Genomic DNA, 27,003 nt, shown 5'->3' with positions numbered 1-27,003 from the left:
CCAAACTGATCACACTTGTACGTAATAATACTAATCACTCTTTTAAAACCTAATTTACTTTCATTACTGTTATACACATTTTCTTCACAGCTTTAAAGCACACAATATCATGTAATGAGGTAAATTTGGTTTAATTACTAAAACACAATCGATTTAGTACTTGTAACAACCATTTAATTCAGTAAATAATGCAAGATATGTGTTTCAAATCAGCTATGTTGCTGTATTAAATATGTTAGAGTAATACAGGTTTAGAAAATAAACTTACATTACGGAAATTACATGAATCCATAATGTTTGTAATATTATCTGTGCAGTGTCAGTGTGTTATTAAAAGGTGTGATAAAGTGTGAAGTGAAGATATGACATGACTACATCAGGTTTTGTGCTAGAACAGTTTGCTGCAAATACAGTTATGACTTTACCATATGACTGAGTATAATACTATACTGTATACTTTAGTTGACACTTTCAGCGTGAGTTACGGTGATTTTACACTTTCTACCATGTTAAGGCATCTGTTTACAGTATCATGTGGCATACTGTAATGTCAAATGCCTGTATTTGATCCCATCCGTCTTCTGAAGCATCTCTCTCTCTCTCTCTCTCTCTCTCTCTCTCTCTCTCTCTATCTCTCTCTCTCTCTCTCTCTCTCTCTCTCTCACACACACACACACACACACTCACACACACACACACACACACACACCACTTTGAACATCATTATCGGAGATAAATCGCTTACACTGAAACAAGAATTTATCATTTAGATATAAATTCTGGAAATTGCAATCCAGTTTTATACACTGTGAAATCTAACCATTGTTGTAACTATCACTTTGTAATATGTAATATTTGCATACTATTTCTTTGATGTTTGAGTACTATTTTAGTTAGTACTAAGGAGGAAATTACGGCTAATTTCCAGCTGTAGTCCCCGGCCAGTTGTCAATAGGCATACATTAAATAAAATACATTACAATTATATTTACAGCAGGACTAAGCAAGAGGGAGTAGACATAATAAACGTGTGGCACGCAATTGAGGCAAGCACAAACAAGCAAGCACAGATTGCAAAGGCATAAAAACAGTTCATGCAATAAAACAGTAAAAATCGACATAAAGGATAATCACACAGAGGCCACATTGAAGCACATACAGGACATAACATTGAAGCAGGCAATTCATAATTAATTTAAAAAAAAATTTAAATAAAAAATCAATCAATCGATTAATTAATAGAAATGAACAGAATTTATAGAATTATATTATCAAATTTTCACTCATTTCCTCCACGTGTGCAGTTATCTTTTTTCCTAGTTGCCTTCGCTCATTTTCCAAAGTCATCTAGGATGTTGAATTGTCAATACAACTGAAAATTTGGAGAGAACATCACGTAAGCTGACTTCATTAATGTGCTAATTTCCTAAAATGGTTTTGTTTTGATTCACCATTATGGTGATCAGTGCTCCATTTGGTTGACCGCCTGGATCTTTATTTATATAATTATCTATTGATGCAGTGATGTAACAAGAAAACAGTTATTTTTGGTTTCTAAGGAAAAGAAGTTGTTTTTAAAACATGACCTAACTAATAACTAATCTATATCTGATGTACCAAATGCAACTGAGTGAGAAGAGATTCAAATGAAAAGTTTGATATTAAAAACATTATGAAAGGCAGTTACTGTGAATAGAATGTTTAAATAGAGGAACTGTTCTTCAAACATTTTTGATGTAACAGATTACTTTTCTCTTTTTTTGCCAGCTTATTCGGGTTTACAGTGTGCATCAGTTTCTTTCTTGAAAAAAAGACATAAATAAATAAAACTATGATTTTAAACTCCCATGCAAAAATTACACTTCTTGGAAAGCCAAAATTAGTTTTTACAAAATGATAACACATAAAACCCAACACTCTAAAAAATGCTGGGTTGTTTCAACCCAATTTTGGGTCAAATATGGACAAACCCAGCTGTTGGGTTACATTTTTTTATTACATTTTTAACCCAACGTTTGGGTTTGTCCATATTTGACCCAAAATTGGGTTGAAACAACCCAGCATTTTTTACAGTGTTTTCTTCTAAATTTCCCAACAACATTATGAAATGCAATGCCATTTAAGGATTTCGACATAAAGAACTCTGACTGCAAATGATTTGCTTTGGAGAGAAGAGCCTTATGAAGACTTCAGCTGAATTACAGCAGAAGGACACATGGGATTCTAATGCTAATTTAATGTAATATGAATTGCACAGCAGAAACAGACCATTTAAATTAATGCAACATCTGAGAAGCGCAAAGTGGGTGTACCTCATTTGCTATATAATTGCGTGCATTTGCCTCCATAATTCCCTGAATTGGTCATGCCATTTGTGGATCCAGCTGTTTTAATCACTCTCATTTGTTTAATTTGTTTGTCATATCCCTGGTCTGCACGTCCTCTCGTGCATACAAAAGAGCGTTCAAAGGCAGCACTTGATTCATGCGGTGGAATGTGGATAAAATCCGGATAACTTGTTTATTTTACAACATACCAGCAGTATGTTTACATTTGCAAATGACTTGCTTGCCAGTTCACAATGCTCAGCATCATTAAATAAGCACTACTAGACTGTGTCATCCTGGTAGCAATTGTGTACTTCTGTGCAGCCATGAAAAATAAAATAAAAAGACTTGTTTGTTTCATTTACTGTCATTTGTTTAGTCATAAAATAGTAACCTCAATATCCTATGACTATTCAGACAGATACTGTATGAATGCACACAATACACACACTGACAGTTACATCATGAAGAGAATTTGTGCTGACACAAGATAAGATAAAAGAAATGTGCTCTCATAAAACATCTTAATGTTACCTTTGACAATGTTAACATCGTTTTATTAAAAAAAATTCAAACCCATCACCGTTTATGATTTGGCCTCAGAGGTTTTCTCGACGCTCAAAGTGCAAACTGTGACAGTCATGAGCGGCTATGAAGGGGTGAGAGGTGATAGCCTTTAGTGATACTCAAATAAACACTCTTGAAGTATTGTTCCACACAATGGACCTTTCGGCAGCCGTACGCCCCCAACAATTTCTGCTCCAGCCGTCGCGGGCTACATGCACATCTGCAGATCTATATATCACCATGCATCGCACACCCTAACATTCCACAGAGCGCAGCGCCGGCAGTGATTTGTGCTCTTCTCTCCTACTTTTTTTTATTATTATTATTACATTTTCATCTGCAATCTGAATGTCCTCTTGACTAAAAGCACAGCCTTTTAAATCAATCTCGCAACCCGACCGTAAACCTGAAGTGCATTATGAGGCTTACTGATGTTACAATGGCATCCGCTCACCTTCTCTTGCTCCCTCTGCACTTGGAACGCATATATATTGTCGTGCGCTAACAGATGGGCAATCTTGCAGCCAGAGATGCTTAAAAGTGTTTAATAAATGTAAAACAACCTATATAGTGTTGAAGAAAGGGGCCTAAAGCAGAACCAGCTGTCTGACCGTGGCAAGAGACCTTACAGAGGATCCAGGCCCATAAAGATGATGCCTAATACAGGCCAACACGTGGACCTTACTGATACGCAATACAGGGTCCTGTTGAATATTGGACAGTTTATGGGCTACAACATCATTCCTCTGGAAAAGTGGACTGAGGCCATACGTTGCTCTTGGCTAATTTATGACTTGATGGATTTTTTTCCCCCCTTTATATACTCTATCAGAGGAGAACAATAAAAGGAAGCAGGTGAGGTTGGAATGTAGAGCCTTTCATGTTTTTATCCCACTCCAGAGGCACACAGGCGTATTATGGTCTTAGAAGGTAATACATGAAAGTGTCTAACAAATTGTCAAATTAAGGATTGGTGTCATGACCCCTGGTGGTGTCTCTTTACAGCCATGAGGCTCTTCCACCCCATGAGATTCTTTAAAACTGAACAGTGCAAAATTGAGAGCTAAATTTATGGAATGTAGAGGAAAAAGCTGTCTTCTTTCCTATCTATCTTTAATTTGTCTGTTTTTGTTCCGCCAATGAAAATAGTTCCAAATGCAACAGGAGAACCAGTGCAACACACAGTAGTAATGTTTTATTATTATTACTAATATTCTTTTTTTTGCCATTGATTCAGATAGGATAGTTAGAAAATGGACAAATTGGAGATGAGAAAGGGTCACCAGCCGAGATTCAAACTACGCTTCATGTCGAAGCACTTCCCATGAGGCGGACGATAGCCTAGTGGTGTTTTGTTAATTAATTTCAAATCATTTGAGTAAATGATTTAGTGATTCATTCAGTGATTCAGTGATTCATTCATAAAGACAGTCTCTTTTTGCATTTCTGAATGAATCTGTGTTTTTTAATAGATTGGTTGAGTGAATAATTCGAAGACTCATTTGTAAACACATCACTTACCGGTATTTAGTTTCTTAATGAATCGGTGTTTTTTAATGAATAAGTCAGTGAATGATTCAAATGACTCACTCAACATAAAGTCACTTGTCACCACCAACTAACCATGTAACCTGCAAGAGTCCCTGAAAAAAACTCCACTACTAATTCACAGATAGTCTGTCTGCAATGTGTAAAAATAAACAACAGACAAACAAGGAATGACTAAACATGGTTTCATTGAAAGGACCAGCTATCTTCAGGGCTTGTATGTAAGAAGATTCTTCCACTCTGGTTCCTCGGCTGTTTCCTGGTGTTTGCAACGAAGCTTAACTGGAAATGGCACATAGAAGGGCCCCTCCTCGGTTTAAGCTGTCTTAAATGCATTTTATATGACCTAATATTTCACCACACCAGGCCCATTTTCATCCTGAGATACAGTCCAGATAAGAGTTATAATCTATGTGTGACGAATGTGCCAGACTCATGCCTCTGACTCTGGTATGTACACAACACTCTGCGGTTATGGCAGACTGATGGGGATAAGGAGAGAGAAAGATAATAAAATGAAAGAGCAGGTGTGTTTGGTTAAGATCTACCTGTCAAGTGGGTGACACACACATTTAAATGAATCTCTTATCAGTACCTCAATGTCCCCACTCAAGAAACATTGGCAGACAGTATGTTAACATGGTTGGTTTAGTTTTGTCAAGGGCCCCCAATAGACAATTATTGACTTTACTGTCTAAGAGAGGACATTATAAGAGTCCCAGATAGCCACCGGTATAGGATTCAAAGGGTTAATCTTGATCTTCCCTCTACTATCCCCCCTCCAGCATGAATGACCTATCTATCTATCTACCTATCTATCTATCTATCTACCTATCTATCTATCTATCTATCTATCTATCTATCTATCTATCTATCTATCTATCTATATATATATATATATATATATATATATATATCTATCTGTCTATCTATCTATGTATCTATCTGAATTATGCACTGTAAAAAATATTGTTGGCTTAACTTAAAAAGTAAGTTACCTGGTTTCCTTAAAATGTTGAGTTCATTTAATTAAAAAATGTGAGTAAATAATAAATGCAATAAATGCAAAGGAGATTGGTTTAATAGGCTAAATAAAAACTCAAAATAATATGTTATCTGAACCCCATGAATTATCATTGTTGATTTGACAAACGTTGTGATAACAAATCATGAAAATATTGTTTTACACTGTGGTAAAGTGGGACATGTTTTTAAAATATGATCCAGGCGTGAATGTCTGTCATTACTATTTGTCCCAGTTCAACTGTATTAATCTGACTTAATACCAGTAATACACCCTACTTAACCTGCGAAATTAATTACTGATGAATGACCTGCTATTAGGCCTAACAATAAAAACTAATAGGGCTAGCCTTCTGATTATACTGTAAAATATCTATAGGTCACTTATAGTCTGTATAGCACATTTATTTATCTTCAATATAATTACAATATTTTACCAACAAGCTGTTGTTTATTCCTTTTCCTCCTTATTTTTTTTCGACAAAACTGACAACAAAAACAAAAACGAAATGCTCAAAACTCTAATAATCCTCCCCAGTCATTTTCGAATCCCAGGAACAGCGCCAGGCGCGCGCTGATCAAATCCTGCGTTTCTACGGCAACAGAGGAGGAGTTTCCACTTCGACCCGTGACCGCATCAGCGGAAATGAGGAACTAGGAAGTCGAGTACAGGGCTGGCTGATGTGGAATACCACACATATTTGTTTAAGATGAATTAGTGTCGACTAAAGCAATTTATTAATTTCCATCCACCACAGATGTAGAGATTTGATGCCGGTTCGCTTAAGCAGTCATCCCACATGCAGTGGCGTCGCGAGCTGTGCTCAAGGAAAGATGCTTCAGAGGTAATTATTATCAGAGCTTTGTGCTGTGTGTTTGACAGCAGCAGTAACTGTGGCTAATAATAAAACTAGCTGTGATGCTTCAGTGGTTTTGTACCATGTCTGATTAAATCAAATAAGGAAAGACCGCGAAGTACTTGGTCCGTTTAACCAATTTAACCCATGAACCCATTGTAAATTGAAATTTGAAGTTGTAAATCTATATGAAAAAAAATAAAAATAAAACCTTAATGTTAAATTTCAGGTCTTAATTAAAAAAATTAATGTGACAGAACTGAACAGAGAACTTATTTGAAACTGCAGGGGTTTTTTTCTATTTAATTTCATATATAGTATAAAACAACCTATTCATCTACATCAGTGGTGTACACAATATTTGCTTAGAATGACTCATATATTTATAGTTATTAGCCTTTGGAATCTTTAATTAATAGTTATTTTAATTAGTTAATTTTCTCTTCTGAATGACAATGTTTCCTATACGTTTAACATTTGATTGACAGGACATTTTTATTTTGGGCATTATAACTATTATTTTGGATGCAAGTAAATTTGATTATCACAATAAATTCATGTGAACAATGTAATGAAAACATGCATATGAGGATAATATATATAAGTTTGAGATACATTGTTAAAGTCACTCGTTTAAGTCAAAATTTTGATTGTGATGTTATTCGTATTGTAATATGAATTTAAGTTTAATATTTAGTTTTCTGTCTTTTTGTCTTTTTAGGTGACCTGAGTTGGAGCGGGTTCAATGTATGGAGTGTTTTGTAGAAACGCATGTTAATAGACACAACGTTTGTAATTACAAATTATGTTCTTCACACGCTGTCAAACATAACTTTCAACTTTTATCACCTCTTGGTCACTCATTTACTGTGATTAGAAGCTAAACAAAATGCCAAGGCCAAACTGAAGTAGCTACTACACTTTTTATCATTTCACACACCAAAATCCATAGTTTTACACTTGAAGTCATCATGTCATTGGGCGAACAGTCGCAGAAGTGGTTTCCAACTCATGTCCAAGCCACTGTTCTCCAAGCCACAGACCTGCAACCAAAGGGCAAGAATGGCACCAACGATGCCTACACCATCATCCAGCTGGGCAAAGAGAAGTACTCCACGTCAGTGGCAGAGAAGACCCTCAGCCCGATGTGGAAGGAAGAGGCTTCGTTTGAACTGCCAGGGCTGCTGATGGAGAGCAATCCAGAGGTTTATGAGCTGTGCCTCACAGTGATGCACAGGTCCCTGGTTGGATTGGATAAATTTCTGGGCCAAAAACTCATCAACTTAAATGAGATATTTGACAACAAGGAACGACGGAAAACTGAGTAAGTGGGCTGATATTTCATTCATTGTATGTTGATGCCAGATCTTTTAAGGATCTGTCAGCTTTTTAATACAAAAGCCTCGTAGAACTATACAAACATATTCTTTCAAATTAAGCCTTTTCACATTTCCAGGGTTCTCAGAAGCGGATGTATTCATAGTTGGGTAAACTTTTATTGTGGTGAATGGGAGACAACAGCAAATGTCATTTTTGTATTCCCATTTGCTCTGATAGCAAACGAAAAAAATATATATGATAGCTTTTCCATGCTACTTTTGCCATCACTCTCTCAGCCATTGAATTAGAAATACCCTCGCAGCAGCGTTAATTTACTGCCTATGTAATATAACAAACTATAGCATATCAATTTATTTTACTTTTTATTATGATGAAAAACTACTAGATGTTGATAAAGGTGGCACCATCACAGTCCATGAAAAGGGTTCATAAGCAGAAGTGTGACTTAAAAGAGGAACCTGATACTAAAGCTTTTATTATCACAGTGAAGTTAGTGACAATGAATGGTGTTTAAACAATGCAGTTTAATGCAGCTAATGTTGCAATACCAATGTGATAGTCTTTTTATGATACCAGTGATCGTCACTACTGTATTTACACAATCTACCAGTATTACGATTCTTTTGAAATCATAGGCCTTTTTTCTCTTTTAGATTTTTTTAAATCTAAACTATAATTGTTTGGAATTGTAGGTCACATGTGATAGCTGTTGACTGATTACCTTTATCATAAGAGCAGACCTCAAAAGTCTGGCTCGTCTGCATTTTGAAGCCAATAGTACTCAAAGAATAACAGAATGAAAGGTTTTGAAATGACCTGTCCTGGGCTATTTTTAACACCTGTAACTTTAACTCCACGTTGCTGACATGGAACTTTAGTGTAATCATGTCTTTGTTTTTGAAACCTGTTGTCTGAGTTTTAAATGTCTTTGGACATGCCATTGCTGTACAATACTATGGAAGGGCAACCATCTCATGTAGGCCATTTTGTTCTGGAATGCAACTCAGATAAAGGCCTTTTGACTTCTTTTAACGGCAGTTTTGAGTCACAATCCCATGGCGGATGAACCGGTTTAGTAAGGAAGATTATCCTGCATGCTGTTATATTTTCCTTTCTTTTTGTCAGGCAGTGGTGACTGTATTCTCTTTAAAGAAACTTCCATCATTTTATGTTCTTCTTCTGAGTTCCTCTTTTATTTTCAGATGTGACAGGCTACTTTCTGTAAATAAATGTCAAGACTAATTCATTAGTGCGTCTTAATATTTTCTGATTTCACTTTTATTTAGGCATGTACAGACCTATTGAGTATTCAGAAAGAAACCAGTATGGTTGGTTGAAGTAGACAAGGCAGTGCTGCATACCTCACGTTGTTGAATGCAGAAAATGACAGAAATTAAAAAAATCTGTTTTTAAAATATTACTATTTGCTTTTATCTACATGTAAGTAAGTAAAGTGTAAGTATGTTTTGCACTGGAGATCAGTTGATGATTGTAGAATTTAAAATGATTGATTTAACTTTTTTAAAAATCTGATTAGTGTAGAATTGTATTATTTGCAGATATTGGCCATAATATGAAAAAATATTTTCTTTCGGAAGTGGGGAAAGTGCCGGTTCCCAGTAGGAACTTTTAAATGGAAAGCCCCCTCAAGTCAGAGTTGCGACCGGTAAACGCCGGGGAAGCGCAACAACCCTGACTTCAGAATTCAATATGGCTGCTCTGCGCATCAACCATAGCAGATCAGTAGTAATATAAGCTGTGTTCCAATAAATACTCAAAGCGCTTTACATATGGAAAGGGGAATCTCCTCAACCACCAACAATGTGCAGCATCCACCTGGATGATATGACGGCAGCCATATTGCGCCAGAACGCCCACCGCACACCAGCTTATTGGTGGAGAGGAGACAGAGTGATGAAGCCATCAGTATATATGGGGATGATTAGGAGACCATGATGGATAGAGCCCAATGGGCAAATTTGCCTAGGATGGCCATCCCATAAATGGTCTAGCCTATGGAGGATTGTTCTTGTTGCCTAGCAACTGTGAAAGCTGCCTTAGACCAATGGCAGTATTGTTTGTTCTGGACTTTTTAAAAGTTATATTTTTTATTTTTATTTAACCTTTATTTAACCAGGTTAGTCTCATTGAGATATAGAATCTCTTTTTCAAGAGAGACCTGGCCAAGAAAGACTTTAGATATATTAAATATAAATATATATATATAATGTAAGTCGCGCCTTCTAAGTAAAAGAACCTATCGCCAATTTGTAAAGTCATTCATTGCATCACTGCAGCTGCCCTTAGAAGCTCCTGTTGCTATTGAAAGGACGGCACATGCACATGAAAAATGCAGTTTGTTTTTGTCATGATTTGAGCGTTTGGAAACAAAATTTCAGACAGTTGTCACAGATTTCACTGGTGATTTCAAATATGCAATTTAATCATAAGCTTGGTGAACAGCTTTGTAGAATTTGATGTTCCCCATTCAAAGAGATAGGAGCTATACAGCATGAAATAGCTGCCCGAGAGGCATTTCAAATATGGCCGCTAAACTGATATGTGAAATTACTTTCCTGAAAGAGACTTTGGTTAACTTAACTGTCTGAAAACAAAACAGGGTTAACAACCTTTCTAAATATGTTCACCGTTGTCCTTGTCTGTACATTTAATAAGGAGTATAAACTATAAAAGTATATAATTTTAACCTCTTTAAAGTTCTTTTTATTTTATTTATTTTTTACATTTGTATCATTTAGATATTCGATTACCGTAAGTTGAAACCCAATACTTACATTTAATAGTGTAATACAGCAATTTCTCTAAAAATCCTGTCGTCACCGACTTGCAATGAATTCTGGGGTAGGGTACCCGTGAAGGATCCATCTGTTGTATCCTTCATTGCCCGGGAAATGAAGGATGCATTTCGAGGTCGCATTTAAAGGAGATTTGGGACAGCCTTCGCCGTGCCGCTCTGAAGCACTCGGCCTTCGAAGGATGCAGTCTCTGAATTGGGATGTAATATTGTTTATTAGTACTTTCGTTTGTCTGTCTCTCAACAAATTCAGTAGTGCACACAGTACTAACCAAATTATATTTGTGGACATGATACTTTGGGATTATCTGTGCAAAAAAGAGCACAACAAAGGTTTGCTTGGATGCATCCATCTTAGTTAGTTTTTTTGCATCGTCATTCCCAGCTATGACATTACTGCATAATTATTAGCTTATTGCTGGTATCTGCGAGAGCTAGAATATTAAGAGCTAGAATATAGATGCATCCTTACTCTCATGGATATTACAACACTTCCTCCAAGCTTATATTGTCGGTATGTCACAATCAGTGCCTGTATTCATTCAATGATACTATGGTGTCACACCCTTGGGAGGGAGTTATGTACTGTAACTGATTGCTGAGATAATTTTTGACACTCGTGGCACAAATCACTCTACCAACCTTGCATCCCATGGACTCTCAGGGTTAGCAGTCCCCAATGACTCTGTTCATGCAAAGGTTTCCTACTAACTGACGCTAGGGTACAAGAGTCCGTTTCGACATTGGAGTCGACAGACCCTAATTATCGCACACCTGTGTTTGTTGATTGTACGCCGGTTCCCAGCGGCCCTCGCAGAGTGGGAGTATTGTGGTTCCAGGCAGAGGAAGATTTATCTTGGCCTTGACTCCCATGTGAAGAACAGGGACTGGCTGGATCTCCACTTGCCCAGATCAGAGCTCCCTTACTGGGCCTGAGACCAGGTAAACCCTCTTCCCTCGGATCTACAAGCTCCCCAGTGTGTGGATGGTCTTGGAAAGAAACATAATCACCATTCACTAGCTGTGCCATGAAGAAGAAGAGCACTCAGCAAGATGGCAGCCTGTGACGACCCCAGAGGGAACCGTGTTCCGATACTGAAGGAGTGTTTACAGTAGTGTTTGCATGAATGAACTGTGGAAGGGTGGAAGTGTCGAGCTGCATTTCTGCAGGGCTGGTTTTTGAGTGTACAGAGTGTCTTTTTAATCAGTGCTGAGGTCAAAAAAGGGCCCAAACCATGTTTGTACAAAAATATTCAATCCCATTCAACACAGTCTTATCAGGTTGTATTCCTTTTTCATTTGAATATGGGTGCACTGCACAGATATAATAATAATAAACCAATAATTTTCATGTTAGTCTAAAAACATTTTGTCTTAATAAATTATCAATTGCTAAAATCAGTCAATTTAAAAAAGTGAGTCTCAGTCTAGACATCGCACCATTATAATGTACAGTATGAAAAATGGATGGAAAAAATAGTTGTACTATCCAAAGGAACAACACAAAATATAGAACGATTACAAATTTCCCACCTCAAAAATGTCTAATACATTTACATAAGAAAATTACTTAAATTATACAGTTAATCTGTATCTGTTATTGTTTAAAAAAATCTCACATCAGTAATTTGCTCACATTCATTATTTGTTGAATTGTATAAAGAGTTAAGTTTTTGTGTTTTTAATAATTAACTTTCTGAGTGTTAAATGATGGCAAAAGGTCATCTAAAAAAAATAGGGAAAATGAGCATGCACAATAAATATACAATATCTGCCGACAAATATCCAAATATTGAATAATAAAAAAATCTCTAATATATTTTAAAATATGCTTTGCCACCATATGTTTGCCTATGCAGGTGTAAGATGATGTATTGCATGATTAACTCATTGAACACTCTGGCCAAATCTCTGTCTTGTCTCTGTCTAGTATTGTACCTACATTAAGTGATCACAACGATCATTTCTGAATTAATGATCCTGCTCCAAGTGTCTTATACCGCAGGAGCATCACGCGGCTCTGCTGAAATATTGTCCATTTCATAATCTCCAAATACCGGTGTGAGCATCAATGAACAAAGGCCAGATTTGTGCAAATGCCACCTCCTTTTCACACAGTTACAGCATCAATCACATTACTTCCAGCAGAAAAAAAGAGCAAGAGGTTAAATAAACAGGAGCCCGGGAATGGCCTAGATGGGGGCGTATTACTTCACATTCTTTATGTGGCCCAAACCTTTGCAGTTACCAGGGAATTATGTTTATCCCTGCTATAATATGCGTTCTCAGGAAGGGGGAAGGCTTTCAAATGGACTAAATGGACTATGCTGTGGATTTGTGTGAAGTGAAATTGGGTTTCTGGCCAGACAAACACATTGCCCCCATGTCGTTTATGTATGAATTATACATACAGAGCAAAGGCTGAAAGAGAGTCTTACCACCAGGGGGGTTTCATAGAAAAGGAGAAGTGAAAGAGTGTGCGGTTTTCTGCTGTTTGTTTTTATCAAGCTGTGAAAGTACACTGGAACATCTGCAAATTACTGCCGCATGTAGCACCAGCCTAGCTGTTTCCAATAACACCAGTAACAAGGCCAACCATGCACGTGACACAACGATAAAAAAAAAAAAATCTAGAATAACTAGTCACCTTTACTAATTGAGTTTTTGGAATAATAGTGTTGTTAACTGGATTTTTTTTTTTTTTTTTTGTCATTTTACCCAGTTTAAAAAAAATGATGGATAATGTGAAATACTTCCTGACATTTTGAAATATAAACAATAATAAATGTTCATAGGAAATCTTTCTTTAAAAACTAATTGTTATATAATAGTCAAACATTACATTATATATTGATAAAAAGAGCATTATTGAAAATGCACATGTAACTGGTCCTACTCGACCCACTCCAAGCGGAATTCAAACTGGCGTGGGAGGTGGGCATGCTAACAAGGACGCTAATGATTAATTCCCTACGTCCGTTAAACTCACTCCCCTAAACCTCACTCTCAAAATGTAAACGATCCTGCTCGACCCGCTCCGAGCGGGATTCGAACCGGGGTTTCCGGTGTGATAGGCGGGTGCGCTAACAAGGACAATAAAGACCGCAGCCACTAGCATCAGTCACTAACACGCCTCTTTAGGCCAGGGGAGTGAGGTTTACACACACACACACAGCTCTTACTGGCCTTTGTCTGTTACACATTGCCCAGTCCAAAGTGACATCAAGTGTTTCTACTCTGTTATTTAATTTATCTTTTTTCAATGTTTTCTGTATTTCAGACAGTTTATTGATAAAATTGAGCTATATGCCTCATACTTCCTGTCTCTCTCTTGTTCTCTTATCAGCTGGTACAATCTAGACTCACGGCCAGGTAAGAAGAGGAAAGATAGAGGCAAGATTCAAGTTAGCATCCAGTTCATGCGGAACAACATGACTGCCAGCATGTTCGATTTGTCGATGCGAGACAAACCCAGATCGCCGTTCTCCAAGCTCAAGGAAAAGATGAAGGGTCGCAAGCACGACGGTGCCTTTTCAGACACATCTTCTGCCATCCTTCCACGCTCAGGACGGAGCGAGGCTGATTCTCTGCCAGACCAGCACCCGCACCCTCAGGCTGCACCTGAACCCAAGCCAAAACGCTCGCTGCTCACTGGGACGCAGAAACTTTCTGCTGCTCACTCCATGTCGGATCTGATAGGAACTCACTTTAGGCCTAAACTCGACTCTATGAACTCAATTGAGGAGAAAGGTGAGGACATAGAGTACATGGTCTGCTCAAGTAGTTCACTGTGCTCAGTTTAGCCATTTTATTATTTTATATTTTCTTTTTTCATGTGTTTAATTATTGTGTGATACTAGCAGCAAACGGTATTGTTTACTATAGAGTGATGCATTTTTGTTGGCCAACCTGGAAGTAAGCATCATCCTGGTTCCCTCGACAAAAACACAATAGGATTTTTCCATTGGCTTTTAGATTATTGCGGAAAATAAGCTCTGTGACCAACAAAAGTTTAGGATTCTTAAAGCTAGGGTAGGTAATCCTGTTCAGAAACATTTTTTTTTATACTGGGTGAAATGGTCCTTCCATTCTGATAGTAGTCAATACATTATGTGTTCAGAAAAAGGAATGAAAAAAATCTGACCTCTATAGCAGCTGTAGGACAGTAAAAACTCTGACCAATCACTGCCATTCGGTGCGAATGTAAAGAACCAATCAGATGCCTTTATGTCTCGTGCCCGAGCACCACTGCGTGCACAGCAGTGATGCGCGGTTCAATGTATAAACAACCCGCACCCGACCGACGTTTTCAACTAACCCGCCTGCAACTCGGACCGCAAAAAAAAAGAAAGAAAATATTGTACCCGACCCGCTTCCTGACCCGCGTTTTTTAAAGTAGCTATAGTAAATGCTCATCGCGTCATGGGCCATAGACGGAGGAACTAGGGGTGCGCATTTTTCAGAATGCTGTATGATATAGCCTAGTGTTTTGTAATAAAGGCTTGATTTATTCATTTATTCGTTTAATTTTCTTAACAATTAAGATGCTGCATGTGTTTATCCAGTCTAATCGAAGTGTGCGTCTCTCCCCCGACTTTCCCAACAAAAATCTCGCCCCTCTCAAAAAAATCCCAATGCTAACAGTAGCTTCTCTGTCGGTGTAAGCCAGTTGCGTTACAGGTCGTAGGTACATGCAGCTGACTCCAAATGTGGATGCGCGTTCATGTTTGTGGGGGGGGCGTAGCTTTGGACGGAGCACTGACAGGATGAGGCGGAGCTTAGAAGAGGTGCCACTTTCAAATCTGGCTAGCTCTCCAACATTACCTACCCTAGCTTTAAATGTAGTGTTCACCTTCACAAATGAACAACCAGCGTAAACAACCATAAGTAAAAAGCTAAACATAGTCTTTAAATGAACTTCAGTATAGCCACAAGACTTTAACATCACCATCACAGCTTCTGACAACTCTTTCTTTCTTTAAAAAAAACAAAACATTTACACTGAAAGTTTGAGTTAGAAATTAGAATAGTTTGCAAGAGCAGGATTATAAACACAATACGGCTGTAAAAGCGGTTTAGTAAGTAGATGAGATTACCTGTTCAGTGTGATGTTTAATGTCCCGACAACTTCTGTAGTCCCATATAGCCACTTGTTAGCAAAAAATACAAGGGGTATTACTTGTGTATTTTACAACATCGTGAACATTTCTTGAGCTTGTTCACCACAAACCTAATTTCACATGTTTAACCAAAGTGCTTAAGTACTAAATAGTGTCTGGGTTTTGGACTACACAAATGTCATCCCTGCTACACTCTATGGAGAAATGCTAAAGAAAACATTGTCTTTCTCACCCGTAGGGGGCGGTGCATCTCACCGACACTCTCAGAGCGATGGATATGGTGTCCCAAACAGCGACGTGCCATGTGACCCCTTTTCCGACATCGGAGACAACATGCCCCAGAAGTTCGCAACTCTCCCTCGCAACCACAATCCCTTCGAGGGAGATCAGGGGATGATGTGGGGGGCAGAGAAGAAAGAGAAGAAGGAGAAGGTCAGTCTTCTGGGCAGAGTGACTGGGAAGAAGGAAGGAAAGAAAGCGGCCGCTGGAGCACGGACCGGAAGCTCTGGAGACCTGCGATCTCCAAACCCCTTTACCAATGAAACCTCAAGTGAAACCAACCCTTTCATCTCACACTACAGATCCAGGTACAATTTGTTTTTAGCCATTTTGTTTTTGTCTTAAATTTGTTTATCAAGCTTTCATAATAGTTACTTGAGGTCAAATGGCATTAGTATCTTTTTTGACACTATAATGTTCAATGAGAAATAATAAATAGATAAAAAATAATAATCAAATAAATATGTAAGTATTATATGTAGTACTATAATGTATGATAGTACTATAGATTATATTAAAATAATTGCTGAGGACTCTCTTCCAGTACATTCCCAACTTCTGCTCTTTTCTCAGTAGAGTTAGGTGAGGACAGCCAAGCACTTAATGTTTATCAGAGAAAGTCTGTCATTAGGAAGACCTTATCGATGTCATTAGGCCCAATCCAGACTACAGGGGCCTGACCAAGTCACAGTAATGAGATCTGAATGAGAGATAGACCATTCAATTAACAATTTATCTGCCCGTAGCCTACCAGGCCGCTCATCCTCTCAGATTACTCTCTCATCTTAAATCAAAGGTCTTCCAGGGGTCACAGGTTAGCTGAAAAGACATTTAACAAACATGCTTAATGTTGCCTAGTGTACAAATATATGTGTGATCTTTCCAACCTTATACATTAACTGACTTTTTACAACCAGCATCCTTAATGTATCCCATCCATTCACAAATTTGTATCATTAAAGGATCGGACCATTACTCATAACAGTACGCCCATGTAAGCTTAAAGTCAGTTTTATTTTTCTGCAAGTTGCTCTGGTGTTTGACTGTTGTGGTATGGGTGGAAAAAATGTGTCAACCGGGTGATTTTCCTAATTTCCTGTTTTTTTTTAAAATTCAACATCAAATTGCAACCTTTAGTATGATCTGCAAAAATGTCACAGGCAAGCAAGCATTTTCAGTGTAAATAACTTGGTTGGATTTTTATATATTGCAGGATTATATAAAATGTAACTGATGTGTGGTTAAAAATGTGAAGCTGTTTTTGCATTGATGTTAGACTTATTCATCAACTATGTGTAGTTTTATTAAAATATTATCAAACATAATAATTTAATGTTATTATAATATATAATGCTACTACTATGTAATAACGGAAAAAAAGTCGGCACACCTTGGCTTCAAAAATATGAAAAGTTTAATAGACTTTTTTATATTTTTGGAGCCAAGGTATGCCGACTTTTTTCCCTTTTTACAATTTTTTTTTGTTGAGCACCCGACTTGAGCAACATTTTGATGTGGATGTGCTTATACTATATAATACTATATAATAAAATATGATTTTGTAACAATTTTATGAATCTATTTGTCACTAGATGGTCTTTAGTACATTGAAATTAGTACATTGCATATAATATACACTACTGTGTAAAGGGTTTGGGGAAAGAAATGAAAACAAGCAAGGACACATTAAACTGATCAAAAGTGACATGTCACCAAGGTTTTTTTGGGTTTTTTTTGTATACCTTGAGTGCACCTATTATGCTATATTAAAGGTTCCTAATTTTGTTTTGGATGTCTCCTACAGTAGGTTTATATGTGTCCAAGGTCAAAAACACTTTGATTTTCTCACAATATAGATTGCAGAATCACCTCTTTTCTCACAGTGTCTGAAACTGCTTTTCAATCTCTTTACTCTCCCCCTTTCTGAGAGGATACTCTGCTCTGATTGGTCAGATGGCCCAGCCTGTTGTGATTGGTCTATAGCTTACAAACTTGTGTCGGAAACAAAACGTCCATTACCATATCTGAATTTCAGATTGTATACACAGTGATACAAACAGTAATGGTTGTGTCGGATTTTCTGTCGTTTTTCATCCTTGAAATTCAGAAAACAAATGCATAATGGTTTTCAACAACTTTTTTCAACTATAATAATAAGAAAAGTTTATTGAGCACCAAATCAGCATATTAGAATGATTTCTCAAGGATCATTTGACACTGAAGACTGGTGTAATGTTGCTGGAAATTCACCTTTACCATCACAGGAATAAACATTTAAAACAGATTAAAATTGAAAACAGTATATATATATATATATACACGTTCACAAAATTAATGTTTACTGTATTTTTGATCAAAGAGAATAAGAGACTTTTAAAAAATTTACCAACCCTAAGCTTTTAAATTTGTAAAAAAAAAAAAATGAAAGGAAATTAAAATATGAACCGTTACTGTGGTATACAATTGCTCATACTGTGATATAAGATTTTGGTCATACCGCCCACCCTTACCGTGAGCCGTAACTGGCTGCAAAGCCTTTGCTGTGGTTAGTGACCAATTGTTAGGAAATGAAAAGTAGACTGGCTGTTTGCGTGTGAGGGGGCGTCAAACCATTTCCTGACCCTCTGTTTGTCACTTCACTAAAGGTCAACTCAAAAATTATATCAAACTTTTGCTGGCAAGTGGCAGTTGCGCTAAAGGATTTGATGTGTTTTATGACATACTTGTTGGTGTTGAGCAATATTTCACCAGTATTGATATGTCAGAACAGAAAAGGCAGGTAACACTTTACTTTAGGGTCCAATTCTCACTATTTAATAGTTTCTTATTAGCCTGCATATTACCAGGTGGTTTGGAACACAATTTACACATTTATTGGAGTAATATTTTATCTCTGACATTTTTCTCTTTTTCTGTTTAACAGTGACAACATGAGAAATCCCACTAGTAATGAGGACCTTACTCAGAGATTCAAAAACTCTCCCGAGAAGAAGCATGGCATGAAACATGCAAGAGAACAGGTATGTTCATTCAAAAGAAATATTGCACACTGCATTTCTTTTATGCTTTACACTATTGTCATAAAGTTGAATTACATGGGACCACACTAAATAGAATAAGAATATTATTTTCCATTTCTACGCATTGGTAAACAAGGGTGTATTTTCACATTGTCACTCTCCAGTCTGTCCAGACACAGCTTGACCACATTTCTCACAAGTTCTCCAAACTTGCCCAAAGTTTTAATTGGTCATTTATTGCAGCCCTATTATACATGGAAGTTGATGATGCTGATCTCTGACTGAGTATCACTTGTGGCGCTCCGCTTGGAGGCCCATTTATCTAATTAACAGCTGAAATGGGTGGTCATCGTCTTTGATCTGCATGTAATTTAAAGTAGTGTGATGTTATTAGTGCGCTTCCATTTCGTTAGTGAACCATCTTGGACAGTATGTTCTCTCACTCAATAATTGGAAATCTAATCATTAATAATACGCAATTTGTCACTGGTCTAATTTTACACTGTAGGTCAAACCACGGTCAGTGTTGAACGTGGAAAGGAGTCCTCTCTCACTTTGTCATAATTATACTGATTGTGATCGTCATCATGTCCAGCGCAGAGTAACGCGACGCTTGCTTGTCTGCAGTGTGAGAATAGCTGCTGAAGTGATGTTGAAACTGGAGACGCGTTGCTGAAACTGCCTTTCCTCACCCATTTTTGAGGTTATGTTAACACTGCATCCGTGAAATAGTGTCTCTGGCACTCTAAGGCCTTAATTAAAGGAAGGGGGGTGGGGGGTGGGGGAGTCGGCCGAGGCATTTCAAAGGACTTGGAGTTTTAGATTTTCAACGCAAAGGCCCTCATTAGTGCCCATAATGAGACAACTGAAGAATGCCAAGTGGAAGTCTTATCTCTCCCACACTCCTGATTGCCTAAATCTGCTCATCAGCTGCTTGCCAGTTCATGGTCATTTCCTGGGCTCTTTTCCTGCCCCCGCTAGCTTGTGCCCTTGTGGTTTTGCAATTCATGCAGCATCTCTTTTTTTTTTCTAAATCTTCCTTTGATTCAGTGTTTGCTGTTCTGTATGTGCCAGAAATTGTTGTTTTGGCTTGCGTTGTCTGTTGACCTGCATTACCAAACATTCAACTCAACAAGCACACCTAAAAATGTTTGAATTTTATTGCATGCAAGTGGCATCAAACAAATAAGGAACCTGTTATGAAATGATGATGACTTTTAGTGGATGTATAAGTTCACTACAGGTGTAGTTCATCACATTAACTAAATATTCCACTACCAGAAACAATAAAGCATCCAAATTTGTTTTACCTTAATTTTGAGCGATATATATAAAACATTTTTTACAATAGATTCATTCTGCAAATGTTTTTCTTGGTTAGTGTACCTTTTTTAACTGTACTTTAAGTGTACTTTTCCCCTTTAAAATAAATGCTACTTGGTTTTTTATTTTGTTATCTAATGCAATGACATTCACATTTTGATTTACGTGTCTAAATGCTTTTTAGGGCCACTGTATTTTTGCATTAGTTTCTAGAATGGCAGTTTTATGGAGTCAAATTTGTTCTGCTGTTTCCTCAGGGAAAAAGAGAAGGAATGTTTTGTTTTCATTACCGTAATCTAAGGAGGATAATCATAATCAAAGTGTCACATGTATAAACATCTGTCCGATATGGTGGATCAAGTTCAAACCCAGAAGCAGTTCAGACTCCGAGGCTTCAGGTTAAAAGTGTTGAGGCTTGTTCCCGCATAGTATTATTTCCTAACAAGTGCAATGTATTAGTCTTACATTTAATATTATACATACTATAAACACAGATCATTTATACAGGTTTTAATACTTTAAATATATCTATCATCACACATGGCTACCCATAAAATAATCAAATGTGTTTAGGTCACTTTTCAAAATGTAAGGCTATAAAAAGTGTTTGTTTTTTTTGTTGAGGTTTTAAATTTGAGAAAGTAAATTAAAATTGAATTATCACTTTAACTACTCTAGTAGCCAAATGTGAGGCAATTTTGGCGCGTATGAATAAATGTGGTGAAAATATTTTATGAAGGAAAATACAACGTTACAGGAAATGTATTGATTATTTAAACTAGAATTATACTGTATTCTACTCATTAAACATTTAATGATTTTGAAACTTTTTCTGTACTTACTGTAAATACTGTAGTATGTCGCCTAGTCCTAATCGACGTAATCTACTTTCCACCATGTAATAAAAAATAGTAAAGATGATTGCGCTTTTATCTTACAATTAAAAAAAATTCTCGCAATTCAGACTTTTTTTCTAACAATAATTGCGATAAATAAACTTGCAATTGAAAGGGAAAAAAAAGTCAGAATTGCGAGAAATAGTTAGAATCACAATTCTGACTTTTTTTCTCGCAATTGCAAGTTATAAAGTCAGAATTGCAGGATATAAACTCGCAATTGCGAGGAATAAAGTCAGAATCACTGACTTTATAACATGCAACTGCAACTTTACATTACGCAATTCTTAGAAAAAAAAGTCTGAATTGCGAGATAAAAGGATGCAATTACCTTTTTTATTCAATGGCGGAAACAAGCTTCCATACTAATCACCATTGAACTAACCAAAGCAATGTTATTTGAAACGTCCCAGTTAAAACCTTATTTGATGACCTAATATATTAATTTATTATAATCATTTGCATCAAAAAATATTAAGGGCTTAAATTTCATTTCCTTAAACACTCAGATAACCTTATCAGAGTAGATTTGGTACGAGTACTTCATTTCCAGAGCTATTTGGATTGGTTGGTAATTAGATGAATTCCAGGTCTGTGTCCTGTTGTGTTGATGTTGATTTTGGGTGGCAGTTTTATCGTAATTATCTAAGCATCAGTAATTAAGCAGGACTGAGAGACATTGACTCATATTTTGACAACAGTGAAATGGATAAGCTCTTTGAGAGATTTTATCAACTGACTGCATTTAGTGCTTGTTTTCACCTTGACGGCAAAAAGTGTGAATTTGTCAGACGCATGATAGCAGATGAGCAAATGTTTCTAAATTGCTGTTCCCTCAATATCATGGTTAAGTCAGATGCAGACACTTCTCATGTCAACACATAATCACTCTGCTTGAGAGAACCGAGGCATGAACGTTTAGAGCAACACCTTTAATAAAAGCTCATTTATCAAGTGAGTTCTGTTTTGAAGGAAACATTAACATGTTTATTTCACTCTTATCTTTTACACTTTTTTTGCCTAGTTTACTTTGTCCAGCTACTACTGTATGTGGCATTATCGCTTATCCACTTGTCTGTTTACAAACCAATGTGAAGTGTTTAAATTAACATATTGTTTCATGTTGAAAATGTAGCAAAAAATATCAAATTATAGGTCAAAAGATGCACGATTGATTTACGCACTTCAGAGAACAGTTTGAATTCCCAGCATTCTATGAGCAATCAAGTAGTATTTTCTGAATGTATTTAATACATGGTACATTTAACAATCACATCTGTTCTTCCTCACACATAGGAGCCTGAACGTCTGCATGCGAATATGGCGGCCTACAGCAATCTCTCCTTTGAGGAAGTTGTGCAAGAGCTCATCAAGCAGAAAGAGGTGGTAAGAAAGAAAGATGCTCATATTCGGGAGCTGGAGAACTACATTGATAACCTGCTGGTCAGGGTTATGGAAGAGACGCCCAGCATCCTGAGAACACCCTATGAGCCCAAGAGAAAAGCTGGGAAGATCTCGAAGAAGTAAAAGATCTCAGAAGCGCATCGTAACTTAAGATTTCTGGCAAAATATATATTTCTTATAAAAGGACAATGCATTGTTGATAACTTGTGACAGAACGCAAGTGTATTCTTTCACACACGGACACATTTCATGTCATTCAGTTACTCTAGGTTTGCAAGAACAACCAGATGTGTTGCGAAAAAAGACGGGCACTAAATGTGGAGATGCCAAATGGCCTTTTTCGAATTTTCCGTAACTTTATTGCGATTTTGTTTTTAAGATTCCTGTGAGCTGTTCACTAATACTTGTGAATGGAACCGTTTTTGAAAATATTCACAAGCAGCCATTTATAGTTTAGAGCGGCGGTTTTGTGCGAGGAGACCAATGTTATGTTTGTACCGAAAATAACTGTGTTTAAGTTGACTTTTTCTTTCAATTCAGTCAGTATAACATAATTCAGCACTTAATACTCTTAGTAGTACTGTGTTTTGTAGTTATCACTGGGATGGATTGTCCATATGAGGCCTTTGCTGTGATTGAATTCATTGAATTCGCTGTGACTGAATTCACACTGCAAAAGCTGTACACGTTTGTCCTACACACATATGTGGTGAGGCAAGGAAACACTTGGATTGATGGCACCACGTGACATAGAAGTGAATGTTTACTGGATGTTTTAGCACCAAGGCGGATTGGTTTCCTGGAAGACCAGGTTGGGTTTGACAGGGTAACTCTCCTACCGCTCTTGATGGTGTTTACACTGTAGGCAAAGAGTGATCAGACTCTTGATATTGGCACTTGTTTGGCGCCATATTGTTACGTTAGTTGCAGAATGTTGGTAATGAAACCTTTTGGTACTTTTTCAGAGCATATGTCTATGAAATAATAGACTGGTACACTACTAATTATTTATTTTGAGCTTGATTGTAATAAGCAAAATGTGTATTTGAATAACACCGTTCACTTTACAAGCAACTTTACTAAGTCCAAGAAACAAACTGCCTCTGATGTATAGTGACAACGGAAGTGTAGAAATCAGCATCCAGTCTCCAAAGACTTTATTCTGAATGTCATTCTGTTGAACTGGAATGTTCTGATGCTCCATATCTTCAGTATACTGCAGGACTGTCAAAACCTGCGGACTGCCTACACCAAAGTGTTGACGGTTTTCGATTAAACTTACGCTAAGCCAGTCAGTCGGTCAGTCAATCGAGCAAAGAAGTATAACTTCTTTTAGCAACTATTTGAAATTCATTTCTAACTTTAACAGAGCAAGTCTAGCCCATTCAAACTTGAAACCACAGCAAATAACGGATTCATTTGGGAAGTCTGAATAAGTCTTTAGTTCAAAAGGCCTCTTTATACAAACATTTCAGTCAGTTTGATTTATTACAATGTATATCAAACAATTATGAGCAATGTAGACACAACCTTGCTAAAGAACAGTTGTTTACATTGCTTAATAGTTTCAAGGCAGTACTCTGACATTGTTCTACTTTTCCAATGACATTGTTCTACTTTTCCAATTCCATTTTCTTATCTTCTATCATGTTTAGTACATATCTGGTGAGAAAATGACATTGGCTGTAGGTCTTGGTAACGGAGCATCTTTTTCGCACCTTGTGTTGATAAGCTGGCCTGGAGCATCTGTGCAGTGAAATACTGTACACCAGTGGTGCATGTGTGCATCAGATACTAAATAATGTACATTTGAGAAAACTAGAATGATGAATTTAGTTTAACTGTAAAATAACCGGTTTTAAATTGTTAGCCCTTCGTTTGAAGAACGAACCTGATTTTGGGCCATTCTTAAGGCCATAATACCCCTTTTTTATGTGTATTTGATAACACATCATCAAGTGTATACTCTCTGTATATAGCTCTGCAGAAAGCTTCCCAGATGTAGTTTTTCTTATTAACATGGTGAAACACTGTGCTGGTTATTTGTGCTGGAATGGAAGTCACATCATCTACTATATTGGGTCACAATGAGCAAGCGTTGTATTCAAGTTATAAATTATTGTTTTGTTTTTTATTTACTTACACTTTAATATGTATTTGGAGAGGTTTACATGTGTGTTATTGATGATTCACGTTAAAATCATTCAGTGCCACTCGCAGTGTTACACAGTGCTGACATTAAAACCCTAGTTTAATGCCCTGTTTTTTTGTTTTTTTATAATAATTTCAATTACTAGGTTTTATGCAAGAAGGTGATCTTTAGTTCATTTTTTTTTTCTCCATATAGTTTTCTGTACATGCTACATTTTTTAACTTTTTAATATGCATAAATGTGTTAACGCGTTTATTTACAAATTTCACAAATATGCTATAATACGCTGGGCATAATTACGTTTTTATTAATGATTTCTCAGCATTATATTTGTCACCGGCCAAAAATGTTCCATTGAATGGGATTCAGTTTAGGAAAGTCATTAGCTAAAGAGTAAAGTTTGTTATAATAACGTTTGCTCTTACTAACTCACCATCTCAGCTTATCCTTTTTTTTATCTTTTTTTAATCTGGACTTCTATTGCATTATGCATTCATTTTCTTCTCGAGCTTTTGATCAAATAAGGTTCAAAACTACTTAAGGTATGCTGTAGATCTTAATGTTGGGCAGTTAAGGTGTGTTGCCTCCCCTGAACAGTACGTATTGTTGTATTTCTCTCATATTCAGGCGAGCACTTTCCTTCTCCTCTCCGTTTTGTCTCGTTGAACTGGAACTGCTATGCATCTCTCTCCAGAGCAAATCTGTGTGGTACTCTGAATGTATTTCGACCAATCAGCAATGTCTGTAATCACAAAAACAGTGTTGATCACCCTGTGTAGATATTATCTAGCACTTATTTTATCACTTTTTACAGTATATACAGCTGAAATTATAATTATACATTGTTTGCCTTCACTCATATTTACAGAATAATGGTCGACACAATGTATGTGGTTTCACTGTGGTTGATTATCAAGAAGACACAATTGTTTTTTTAATAAGTAGTTAAGTTCATTGATTTAATTGTCCAAATGTTTAGACTACCTATTTTTTCCTTCTTTTTGTTTTTAAATGTTTCTTTTTCATGGCTTTTGATCTTTGATTTTAAACTTTTCATTGTTTTTTATTTAGCTATGTTTATAGCTACTTAAAGCTTAATGTGTTAAGGTTATCATGTTTTTTTGTATGCTGCTATTTTCCTGCAATTTCCCAACAGATGGTTTAGGTGAATTTACGTAATTTTGTTGAGTAAAAAAAAAAAGATTATATTTGTGATTTTAGCAAAGGATAGTAGCAAGACCAACATGAAATTAAAACACATGAAAGCCACAGTATCTACAAAGTCCAAATAGAAAATAATATTTGAATATCGATTTTTTTCCTTTTCCATTTGGTGTCTTATATACATTAATCTCTGGTGCTGCAATCATATCTAATAAGTTACCAGTTTTTCAGTATTCCGCATCATATGTTTCCATTGATGTAAACTACTTTCTACTCGGACACTCCTTCCTTTAAAATAGTTATTCTCCTCCAAAAACTTGAATTTCCAAGAGTGTGTAATTAACACTACTTAGAATATAGAATTTTACCCTAGGAATTTGCTTCTGGTTGCAGAAAAATCATAGGCAAGTTGAGAACTTTTCTCAACGAGACACTTTCCTGTTGGGTGGTTAAACATTTTGCGTAGATGTAGTTATTGATGATTCATCCAGAAGTAACATGTCTGTCTTTGCATTCTTGGCATGCGGCATGAATGAGTGTAGAAGAGAGAGCTGAGTGTATTGCCTATGTGACTACCGTACAAAAGGGGGAAAATTACGGTACAGCCCATTTAAATAAATCTCCTGTACTTCATGACGTGTCTTTTATTGCTTTGATGTACGTGTAAAAGCTTGTGGAACAGCATATTTTCACGTTCCAAGCTGGGTAAACTCAAATATTATTTGACAACAATTGCTCTTCACCACCACAGCATCAGTCTGCATTCAGTGTGTGTATCTTTATTTCAATACGCCACTGGTGTCCACATCAACATATCCGTTAAATTAAAATTCATTAGGCTTTGCAATTATCTCTCCAAGCTGAGGGATTTTAGCTTTCTATTTGCATTACACTGCGAACCTCACGGATGTTGTTTCTTTCAGGGAAATTAATGGGAAGGAAATTCTCATGCCCGCCCAAACAAATAAAATAGCCTCTTTAGTGACAAGGTAGCTTGTTAAACTTCTCACCTCATTTGTTTATGAGTAACAGGAGTGTGTGTATGTGAACGGCTGCATGTACAAGTGCCACTCAAGCTGTTTACCATCTCCTCCTCCTGAGGAGCAGTATCATTGCTCTTCATTCACAAGACCGGCCGCTTTACAATCAGCCCAGGGTCCTCCACGT

General features: G+C 36.8%; 1 protein-coding gene across 2 annotated transcripts; it reads left to right on the top strand.

Annotated features, from left to right (window-relative positions):
* The first annotated feature begins 6,009 nt into the window (after window positions 1-6,009).
* rab11fip2 (RAB11 family interacting protein 2 (class I)) lies at window positions 6,010-26,462 on the top strand. Of its 2 annotated transcripts, XM_079635008.1 has the most exons (7): window positions 6,105-6,310; window positions 7,044-7,646; window positions 13,825-14,228; window positions 15,837-16,185; window positions 18,801-18,897; window positions 22,413-22,502; window positions 24,176-26,462. In XM_079635008.1, the coding sequence occupies exons 2-7, from the start codon at window positions 7,294-7,296 to the stop codon at window positions 24,275-24,277; spliced, it is 1,395 nt and encodes a 464-aa protein (XP_079491134.1). In that variant the 5' UTR covers window positions 6,105-6,310; window positions 7,044-7,293; the 3' UTR covers window positions 24,278-26,462. The 2 variants fall into 2 exon arrangements, with proteins under 2 accessions (XP_079491133.1, XP_079491134.1); XM_079635007.1 differs by lacking the exon at window positions 24,176-26,462 and having other exon boundaries at window positions 6,010-6,310; window positions 22,413-22,775.
* Window positions 26,463-27,003: the final 541 nt, after the last annotated feature.

The sequence above is a fragment of the Phoxinus phoxinus genome (genome assembly GCF_949152265.1).
Source record: "Phoxinus phoxinus genome assembly, chromosome: 14".
NCBI classification, from domain to species: Eukaryota; Metazoa; Chordata; class Actinopteri; order Cypriniformes; family Leuciscidae; genus Phoxinus; species Phoxinus phoxinus.
Note: the sequence above shows the minus strand (reverse complement) of the source record. Positions and strands in the feature narration are given on the sequence as shown.

What these genes read in the sequence shown, in the direction of transcription:
- rab11fip2 (XM_079635007.1), top strand. Translation starts at nt 7,294, where the DNA reads ATGTCATTGGGCGAACAGTCGCAGAAGTGGTTTCCAACTCATGTCCAA. An exon ending in GAACTCAATTGAGGAGAAAG is followed by an intron (nt 14,229 to 15,836) that starts GTGAGGACATAG and finishes TCTCACCCGTAG; the next exon opens with GGGGCGGTGCATCTCACCGA. An exon ending in TGAAACATGCAAGAGAACAG is followed by an intron (nt 18,898 to 22,412) that starts GTATGTTCATTC and finishes CCTCACACATAG; the next exon opens with GAGCCTGAACGTCTGCATGC.